The sequence below is a fragment of the Corylus avellana genome, chromosome ca1 (genome assembly GCF_901000735.1).
Source record: "Corylus avellana chromosome ca1, CavTom2PMs-1.0".
Lineage (NCBI taxonomy): Eukaryota > Viridiplantae > Streptophyta > Magnoliopsida > Fagales > Betulaceae > Corylus > Corylus avellana.
The window spans coordinates 33,258,023-33,269,248 of record NC_081541.1 but is presented as its reverse complement, the minus strand read 5'-3'; the positions used below and the strand labels follow the sequence as shown (position 1 = coordinate 33,269,248).

Sequence of the window (11,226 nt, the reverse complement as noted above, 5' to 3'; positions counted from 1 at the left end):
CTATTAAACTGACATAGATTTTAAAAATATGATTTTTACATGTTTTAGCGGAATACATGTCAACTTTTTTTCTTTCTCTTTTTTTATTGAAAAAAATTCAAATCTCATTGAAGAAGGATCACGAGCATAACGCCCTTACATCACAGAGCAAAAAATTCTTAAAAATCATAGCTAATTCGAAAAATGTATATGTATATATATCCCTTTTAAAATACAAACTATACTGTGTGAGCTTAGTATTTGAGTTGACCCAATGCGATGGGCTTCAATGTGTAGGCCATTGGCATTGTGCCCAACTAGCTTAGTAAAAATTATGGGCAAAAATGTGGTTATGATTGGTAGTTATTGGTTAAAATCGCTAATCGTAATCACATAGGCGGTTAGTAAAATTCACTAACTGCCTTCGCTAACCTATGTGACTAACCGCCTAACGGTTAGTGGTTAATAACCCTAATAACTGCTAACCGTTTTTTAAAGAATTTTTTTTTAAAAAAAGTAACATCGTTTTTATGGTAATATAATAATACCACTGCATACAAACATCATTTTTATCTATATTTAAACACAAACATTTTATGTATATATATATATATATATATAAATATAATATATATTATTACATAATATACATAAAGGTGGTTAACAGTTAACGGTGAGCGGTTTTTTCAAAACCTAAAACCATTAACCATAACCGCTTAGGCGATTAGCGGTTAATAACTGTCAGTCTTGTCACCTTTAGTAAAAATTGGATAAAAGCCTTTTATAGCTGGCCATAAGAGCTAATGAATTTCATAATTAAATAGTCTAATTCATAACATAATTTAAACCTAATATTAATAACATGCATATTTTAATGCGTTAATTCATGGCACATGACATAATATATATATATATATATATATATATATATATATATATATGTGTGTGTGTGTGTGTTACTTTCTCTACTCAATCTAGAAAGAAGAGGAGATTGCTTCAACAAAATCACATCACAAATACATGTAAGAATTTCTTCTAACTAAACCTGATATATGATGGATTTAATGGTTGCTTTTGCTAACCGATATATTGCAATGTTTACAACTCTGAAAATGTGATTAATTTGCCTACTAGGTAGCGAAGTTATAACCATGCAAGTGTTCTCTACTAGTTGTTCAAATCTACTCCAGTTTCAACATGTAGAATTCACTGCTTTAACCACTTGGAGTGGATCACCTTCCAAAATAACATTCTATAACCTTATTTCTTGTATATGGGTAAGTAGATAATTTAGAAATCGTCACAGCAGAAGTCTTGGTAGCTTTCCACGCCATTGCCTTTTGCAAATAAATATGATTTAAAATCTTATGATTTCAACTTATCCTAAAATTTTATTAATCAAGTGATTTATATACCCTTAACCATAATTAACTAAGTCAAACCTTACTAATTATCTGCATTGGAATCAAAAACCTTTTCATGCTAGGCTTGTTCAGGGCTTGTTTAGGGCTTATTGAAATAATTGGGCCTTGTATGGTTGGCTAGTTTAGGCTCATAAAATGAGTTAAGGGCCTTAGATGGTTAACCCTTTTAGGAAAAAATTCAAATGGACAATTTCTAACTCGAGTCCCATAAAAGCATTTTAGATTTTTCAATGAAAAACTAAAAAATATTTTAAGGGAAATTATAAGACTAACCTTATTTTAGATTGATTCGGATTCTTAGTTTAATTCATACTTTTTTGGGGTAAAAATTAATCTAGAAGTCTTGAATCATATGTCAACATATAAAAATGTTTCGAATGTTTTATTGTCAAGAGATATAAAATTACGTATATTTGCATCTTTTGTTGAGTGTGGCATGTGTAACATGAAGCAAAGAAGCAAAACCCATTAAGATAATGAAATAGTGGTTTCATTTGTCCATTTCTTGAGAAAATTGATGAAGAACAAAGTTTTCTTCTTACTCAATCTATTAGTTTTGATATTTTCACGTAAGAATTAAGTGTTCTAAAGACAAATATTAGTTTATATTAAAAATATATATAAAAATCACGTGTTCTAAAAATAAATGTTAATTTAACGTACTAATCAGTTGAAACAATTTCTTATAATTTATTATTTTTTTTATAAAAAAAAAAATGTCCATTTACAAATATATATATATATATATAAAAAGATAAATAGGTAGATAGGCAAATAGAGGATTGTACATACTTATTTATGCTGTTTTTGTAATATATATAAAAATAAATAGGTAGATAGGCAAATAGAGGATTGTGCATACTTATTTATGCTGTTTTTGTACAATTGCCTTTTGGTATTAGGTCTATTTTGCTGAAAAAAGAAATGGGTAATTTTATTTGTTGACAAATGATTCAAGGCTTCTCGACTCCAAACGAGATCTTCTTGAATAATAACACATCTGTTAAAGAAGTTTACAGCATTGTGGAGAAGGCACCATTCGAGCTGGATGGACCAGGCATTTAGTAGAACCATTTTGGTTCAGTTTCTCTTGATTTTGGCTCGAGCAGACATTTAGCTGACCATAATGATTTAGATCGGCTCGATCTTAGTTTGAGCCAAGATCAAACATGTCATCATGATGCAAAATATTAAGACAAGAGTTACAAGAATTGTCTTTTCTTATCTTATGTAGTACGATGCGGTTCCCTCTAATTATGGAAATGCAGCTCACTACATTTACATAAATTTGTAATAATTATTAATGTTTTAGTTTGTGAAAAAATATATTTTAATTTTTCTCCGTATTTTTTAATATTTATAAATGTTTTTTTTTTCGAGTTTCCCTCTCTTCTCCCACATTCAAGGAAAACTTTCAAAAGCAATATATATGGCTGCATTGAAATTCTCTACAATTAACTTGTGAGGATCCTTATCCCACAATGTTTTAAGTTCAATGATTAATGATACTATTTCCTTTTGTTTAAGCTTAACTAAAGGCACCTTGAATCATTCACATCTAAATCTTCCACTTTACGTCTACCTCTATATTGTTTAATGGAAGGTCGGTAAGACATAATGCATCTCACTTTTCTGCTTTTTGTATTTGGGATTGATGGCGATTGGCAAAGTAAACATTGGCCATAAAAATACTGATTAATATGTAATTTTGTTTAGACTAATTTTCCTTAACCTCCATAGCTCTCGCAAAGCATACTCCTCTGTTTATTGAGCGGTCCAATTATCGGATTGCATCACATACCATCGTCAAAGCGGCTCTCTCATAGGTCTTTTGTATTGACCTTTTTTTTGGGTATTTGTTGGGGTCTCTTACCCTTTCCTTTTGTAATTTTATTTTATTACTTTTTTTTTTTTTTTTTTCTAATTTAAAAGCCAGGAGAAAACAACTATTCTAGTTAGACGTGACCATATTAACACTTGCTCGCTAAAAACCGCATAAAAATGGCTTAGACGGTGAGAACCATAGGTTCTCTCTCAAGTCTAACTAAGTCATAACTTGATCTATCCTCATCGAGACATCAGTGAGACTCCCAAGACGGCTAATACTAATAGATTGATGATTCTCATTTCGGAAGTCGAACTCTTACCTTAATATATGCCCAATAACTTCGTGGATTTCTTTGAGGCCACTAAACCGGAATAGCATGAATTGGAGATGATCCAATTAGTTATATGTGCAGGATATTTTTGTCTTTTCACTTTTTGAATGAATAAAAATACCCTTCTAATATAATTAACTGGATATTCTCTAGTTTATTTAAACCGGAGAGGATCATAATTCCATTAAACCACCACCGCCGATGGTTTTTATTTTATTTTAATGGAATAGTTAAGTTGCTAAATAATTGGTTTAATCATGAGAGCAGATTTCATTAGCTTTTGGGTAACAACTGTGATCGATAGTGTTAATTAGGTAGGTCAATGGTGCGCAAAGAACTTGTTCTAAGCTTAACATAATTCATTTGTGTGACCCCAATGTCTTTTCTCAGCTACCCAGCACTTCCCAACCTACCTTCAATCTCAAACAACCCTCTCTCTCTCTCTTCTCTCTCTCTAGAGAAAAAAGGAAAGATGCCAGCTTTGAATGCACTGATGATTCCACAGTCTCTGTACATCGTCCTCGCAAACAAGTGTTAAACTTCAACTCACAAAGTCCACTATGCAATCTTTGGGGGGGACCTTTTTTGACAGGATTGGGATCAGCTTTTAACGATTACACTTGCACAAGGAAGATACCCACACTGTGCCATTGGAATATGTGGCATTAATACTAAAATACTGACCAGGAAATCCTATTATTAACAAAATTTTAAAATGTGGTCGAGGCGATCGCGTCGACAGTTAAAACGAAGTATTGCAATTTTGTTTGCCCCAAGACGTAAAAGATGAAAGGATAACTTTTTTTGAAAGTTCGGTAATTAAGATTGAGAAACAAACAAACTCGAAATACTTTATGTTACCCGTCGACACGATCGCCTTAACGATATTTAAACCGTCGTAAAATTTTGTGCTTTTCAAGGATGATCGAGCTCGTTTGATAACATAATTTTTTAGTGTGTTTTTTATTTTTTGGTTTTGATGTAACTAAAAAGTGAAAGTAATTTGTAAACATTTTGTATTTGAAATTATTTGTTTATATTATTTATTTATTTTACTCAAAAACACAAATACTCTAAAAAGTGTTGCCGAACGAGCTCGATAAAATTGGTTGAAATTTTTAGTTGATGGCCCCTTTTAAAGAGCATTTAGAATAAGCATGCCAAAGTGCATGTCTGCATCGTCACCCCTCATTCTTCTTAGTGAGATCCACTCGAATGTTTTGTTGTTTTTCAAATGGATGTTGTGAAAAAAGATGAGAAGGAAGGATGAAATTGGGTTGAGCATTGACCCCCTTGGATCAAATTTTGATTACTATCATTTATGATAATATTATAATTAAGATTAAGAATGTTATTTATTATTAATAGCATTATTTAGAGTTACGATTTTATTTCAATTCTTATTGTAAACCTGTGTAAGGCACCCTAGGTTCAATAATAAAAGAGATATCATAAGTATAATTTTTATGAAAGTTAATCGTTTGATTGAAAGGTGTAGGGTTCTTCGAAATACCTTACCACGAGGCTCATAATTCTTAGAATTACCCTATCTTAAAACCCTTTTAATTTTCTCTTTTGTTGTTAAATCACTCTCACAACACTTGCAGTTACACAAACACATAACAAGTGGTATCAGAGTCATCCATGTGTTAATTTTACCATTGAGAACAATGGTCTTTTTAAAGAAGGAATGATTATTATGGACCAACATGAAAGTGGGAAACGTGAATTACATGAGAAGCCGCCAAAGTGAGGATTAGAAAGAAGAAACTGCTTAGGCGTAGGTTTATTATTATATTATGAGACTGACATACAACTTGAAAGGCTGATTTTCAATACTTGTATAACAGACGAAAGGTTGATTTTCATGACTGCCATAAAATTTTAATTGTATAACAGTATACTAAATAGCATTACTCATATAAAAAATACCATAAGTAATTTTTTCAGACATTTATTGTTTGATTGGGATGCTTAGTGTAGGCGGTAGGCCAAAGTCTCAAATCCCTATAGAATTATGGATTTGGTTTAGGTGTAGTAATACAACTACATCATGGTATGTGCTATAATTTTTTTAACGGTCAAGATAATTTGAAGAAGAGTGATGTGGAATAGTAAGTACTAAACAAATTTCCAAGGTCAAAAGGCAAAACTTCTAATTAATTGCTTCCTACCATATGTTCAAACAATAAATATTTTGGCATTTAGGAACAATACATTTTAAAATTTTTTTTTTTTAAAAATGATGTGGCAAGAAAGAAGGTATAACCATGACGTGGTTATTCCATCATCATAGGAGTGTATTTGTTAGAAGCTACAAGCTTATGTTGTCCTTAATCTCGGATGCTTATCATTTAAAAAAAAAAAAAAAAGCGTAAAAACATCATTAATTTCAGTATCATGCGCATTCGAGGATGAGTTTCAAACCATTTGAACAATTCCCACGGCAAACTATCAAATCAAATTTTTTTGTTCTCAAGCTACTTGAAAAAAACAAGAGAGAAAATGAGAAGAGAAGATCACACAATCAGCCTTAAACTTTCAAATTAATCGGCTAAGAATAAGATTGTTAGAAATGAGTTTTGGGCCTAACTCAACCCAAAAGCTAGCTCAAGAGTTGAGGTTTACCCTCAACCTTATAAATGACTCATCTCTTTAATACTCAGGCAATGTGGGACTTCCAACACGCCTGAGTATAAATGACTCATCTTATAAATGACTTATCTCTTTAATACTCAGGCAATGTGGGACTTCCAACACGCCCCCTCACGTGTGGCGGGAGGACATCCAAGCCAACATGGTGGGCCACAGCCAATTGGGCTAGGCTCTGATACCATGTTAGAAATGGGTCTTGGGCCTAACTCAACTCAAAAGCTAGCTCATGAGTTGAGGTTTCCCCTCACATTATAAATGGCCCATCTCCTTAATACCCAGGCAATGTGGGACTTCCAACATGCCCCCTCACGTGTGGCAGGAGGACATCCAAGCCAACACGTGCGACAATGGGTGACGGTGGGTCACAGCCAATTAATTGGGTTAGGCTCTGATACTATGTTAGAAATGAGTTTTGGGCCTAACTCAACCCAAAAGCTAGCTCAAGAATTGAGGTTTACCCTCAACCTTATAAATGACTCATCTCTTTAATACCCAGGCAATGTGGGACTTCCAACATTGCCTGGTCCCCCAATTTTATTGGTCAAACACAACTTTTTAAATAAAAGAGCGGAAAGTGTTCATTTGAGAGTGTATTTTCAAAAAATGGTATTTTAAATGAGGGGTTGGATTTGTAATGCTACTCGCAAGTGCGTTTTACGCACTCCACCTTATGTATTGATATGTCTATGTCACGTCTGCAAAAAGTTTTTAGTCTTGCACCAAATCTTGCTTGGAGGGTGGCCACAGTCACTTCAATAACTCGAGGCAGTGCCACCACATTTAGAAGTTCAATAGGGGTGACCAACCAACCTCTTAGCTTAAAGGAAGTAGTTGGCCACTCATGAGAGTGCTCTCAATAACGACGTAGAACTCTTTCATTTGCGTCGAAAAACAATCCGAATTAACGTGACAATGTCATGTAAACTAGTAAACTATTTGTAGGTAAATTGTACATATAACTAGTATTTATCTTTAAAGATTGTACATTTTTAAAATCACAAAAACTTACTTTTATAGATTTTATCATCCGTTTAACTATACTTTTATAAATTATATTATTTATAACTGGGTTTTAAAAATCATTATTGTTTCAAATAATACACTTTGAAACCCCTAATTGTACAAAAACGGTGTAAAAGTATCTATATGCACCGGATGGAGATTATGAGCAGCCACACGTGATGAAAACCAGTTCATGAATCCGACATGTCGGAAAGCAGGGAAAGTGATCTCACACCACCTGTTGTCTGGTTTTTTATTTTTATTTTTATTTTTTTGAAAATTACAGTCAACCCCTCGGGTATGCTCCCGACGACAAGACACACAATCAGAAAAATCCAATCCTCTCGATCACACACTCTCTCTCCCACTCAATAATCCCACTACCTCCACATTTCAGTTTCACCGAACAGTAAACAGAGAGTGCAAGAGCTAAATATATAACTACACATATCTGGCGCAACAATCCATTATTGGTGTAAATGCTTGTAGGCTTGTAGCAGTAGTGGAGCAAGCAAAATACTACCGCCCCCACCCACAAAGGCTGGAAGAATTAATATTAAGGGTGACAATCGAACAGTCTTTTTGAGTTCAGGTAGAGTTCTCATGAGGAATGGCTTCTTCTTGGATTTATGGTATCATTTTGCTTCTTCTTGCCAAGCAACAGTCTTTGTTCCTTCTAGCACTTGCTTCAAGCAATGTGAGTTTTGAGTTTTCTTATGTCGGTTCTGTTCTGTTCTGTTTCTTCCTCGATTGAGTGTTTTTTTTTTTTATTGATTTGTTTCGTGGGTTTGTGTTTTTCTTTGGTCTTGGCAGGTTCACATTGTGTATATGGGAGAGAGGCAGCATGAAGAGCCTGAACTCGTTCAAGACTCGCACCATGACATCCTATCTAATATACTTGGAAGGTTTCAGTTCTAACTTCTTTTTGTCAGCGTTCTTATTTTTCATTTAGTGAAATTTGTTCTGTTCTTATGTGAAAGGAGAGAAAGTTTTGATTGCTGTGTCCATGAAATTTCCCAAAAAGCAGGCTGCTGCTTTTGGTCTTTTGAAAATAGCATATGATGTTGGTAGAGGCTCTAATTGAATTTGAGAAACATGGGGTGACCATGGCGGTGGTGTAGCTAAAATTAATGGTAGTGGTGGTGGTGGTAACAAAGGCAGAGGTGCTTTGGCTGTTACAATATAAATTAAATGGTTAAATTCATCAATTCTATTAACTTAAGTTTTTGGGATAAGTAGTGATTTATCATAGTATCGAAGCAAAGGTTCTAAATTTGAATATTATCTCCATCATTCACTTTTCATTTTAGTTAAATATTTCACGTACTAGGACTCACATATTCAGGAGAAATTTGAGTCTACATGTGAAGTATATTGTTAGAATATAAATTAATTGATTAAATGCATCTCTTTAGAATAAGTGCTGATTTAATAGTGGCATACGCCTAAGTAGCAAAACAAATCGTGCGAGCACATGTGAAGTATGTTGGCCGTTATTTTAATGGCTGTTTCCTTCAAATTTGTGTGCACCAAATGCATTTTCACCATCTTGTTGCTTGTAAAGTTATGTGACTGGAACCTAATTATGATCATAACAATGAAGTAAGAGCATGTTATATCAATTTGACAGCAAGGAAGCTGCCAAGGAGTCGATTCTGTATAGCTACAAGCATGGCTTTTCAGGGTTTGCTGCAGCCTTAACTGAGTCTCAAGCCAAGCTTATTGCAGGTGTTACAATGTTGGTGAACTGTAAATTTTGTTCTCCTATAACACTTATGCTTTTCTAACAAGTAATTGTAGTTGGTATTCTCCTTTCTTGTACTACAATGCAGATTTCCCAGGAGTTGTTCGTGTAGTTCGAAACCGAATTCTTAGTCTGCAGACGACTAGAAGTTGGGATTTCCTCCAAGTAAAGCCTCAAATTGCACACGGAATTCTTTCAATGGGTCATTCAGGACTTGGGACTATTATTGGTGTCATGGACACTGGTTAGTGTAGAAATGCCTTATATGGTTGTATATTATACGAGATCAGGCTTTAATTGTGCTCACTTTGTTGAACAGGAATCTGGCCTGAGTCTGAAAGCTTCAAAGATGAGGGAATGGGAGAGATTCCATCTCGTTGGAAAGGCATATGTCAAGGAGGAGAGAAGTTCAATAGCTCCCACTGTAATAGGTTGATTTCACTTTGTTTTTTTTTTTTTTTTTCATATTGAATTATCTTTCCTGATAAAATTGTTGTCGTATGACCAGTCAATATATCATTTTAACACTGCTATTTGATAAGAAAAATCAAAATTGGTTGCTTAACTGTAATATTATTCTAGCAGTCAAGGAAAATGTGCCACAACTTTCTCAGCGTCCGATTAACTTGTGTACTTTGAATTCTGGACTTAACGATAGTTTTTACTGTGAAATTCCCATGTTTGAGTCAAGAATCTGCCTTGTTACAAAGAAGTACTAATCTGTTTCCATACTTCGTTTCCTATATTCTTATAAGGTTGAGGCATGTTAAATTCGATTATATCTTCAAACACTTACTGTTATGATATACTTTGGGCAGGAAAATTATTGGTGCACGTTGGTATATCAAAGGATATGAAGCTGAATTCGGAAAGCTAAATACAAGTGATGGGGTTGAGTTCTTTTCTCCCCGAGATGCTGCAGGCCATGGCACTCACACATCATCTACTGCAGCTGGTCTTCCAGTAGAAAATGCAAGTTTTATGGGATTAGCTCAAGGAGTGGCGAGAGGGGGTGCTCCATCAGCTTGGTTAGCTGTCTACAAAGTTTGCTGGGCTACTGGCGGTTGCAGCGCAGCCGATCTTCTTGCCGCATTTGATGACGCAATATTTGATGGCGTAGATGTGCTTTCAGTGTCTCTTGGCGCACCACCTCCACTTGATACTTATGTGGATGATGTTGTGTCCATTGGTTCATTACATGCTGTAGCTAAAGGAATTTCAGTTGTATGCTCTGCCGGGAATTCTGGTCCTTATCCTCAGTCTGTCATAAATACAGCTCCATGGGTTATAACCGTTGCCGCAAGTACCATAGATAGAGCTTTCCCCACTTTGATTTCCTTGGGGAACAATCAAACTCTTGTGGTAACTTCTTAACTTCCTATCTAGCCATGAAAGATTGTGTTTGTTTCTGTTGGAATAAGGATAAACAGTTTGCAATGAAATGTAACTGCAAAAAGAATCCACATGTAAAAGATTTATATGGTTCAGCAATATGCCTGTTTCCCTGAAAGAAATGTGAAGAATTTGTTATTTTTGATAGGATAACAACAATATCATTCTTTTAAAAGCCAGCCCATCCAGAAAATAAAATAAAATAAAAACCCTCCAAAACTACCTTACATCTACTACAATTTGTACATGAGGCTTTTGTATGCAAGTATGGGTTGTTTGGATGATTCTGTGAGTGATAAGTGAGTCTCACTTCTTTGTGTCATTCTAATTTTCTGCTTTCATAGTCATTGAAGTATTCTATTCATCTTTGCTCATGTAATTTTATTTTATTTTATTTTATTTATATATATTTTTTTTCATGTTTTATGTTCCTGTTTTCTTCAAAATGCACTATAATTTGGCTATTCCAACTTGAGATTTCTGTTTAGTAGTTTTGAATGATATCGATTAAGGTGTCAGATGGAGAATCTAAACATGCATAAATGATATCGATTAAAATGCACTATAATCTGTGCTGTTTGTTTGTTTTGGTTGAACCATGCATAAAAAAAAACCTTGTTCAAACTTCACATTCATAATGAACTACTATCTAGTTATAAAATTGATATCTAATTCTTTGTTTTGTAGACCTAGAAATGATTTTATTTTCTCAAGCAGGGTCAGGCTTTCTATACAGGGAAGGATATGAACAAATTTCACCCTATTGTGCAAGGAGAAGACATAGCAGCTGTTGATGCATATGAAGATAGTGCAAGGTATAATGTGTTGTTATTTGCTTCTTGTTCGCATGAACTCTATTTGAATCATCTAC

The 11,226-nt window shown here is 34.1% G+C and overlaps 1 protein-coding gene across 1 annotated transcript in view; it reads left to right on the top strand.

Moving 5' to 3' along the window:
- Window positions 1-7,576: 7,576 nt before the first annotated feature.
- Window positions 7,577-11,226, top strand: part of LOC132170301 (subtilisin-like protease SBT3.9) — a 3,855-nt gene continuing 205 nt past the window's right edge. Inside the window, exons 1-7 of the mRNA XM_059581231.1 lie at window positions 7,577-7,916; window positions 8,033-8,124; window positions 8,850-8,947; window positions 9,052-9,207; window positions 9,283-9,394; window positions 9,782-10,325; window positions 11,073-11,170. Coding sequence (XP_059437214.1) covers window positions 7,830-7,916; window positions 8,033-8,124; window positions 8,850-8,947; window positions 9,052-9,207; window positions 9,283-9,394; window positions 9,782-10,325; window positions 11,073-11,170 — 1,187 coding nt within the window. The 5' untranslated portion in view covers window positions 7,577-7,829. The remainder of the gene's footprint in view (window positions 7,917-8,032; window positions 8,125-8,849; window positions 8,948-9,051; window positions 9,208-9,282; window positions 9,395-9,781; window positions 10,326-11,072; window positions 11,171-11,226) is intronic.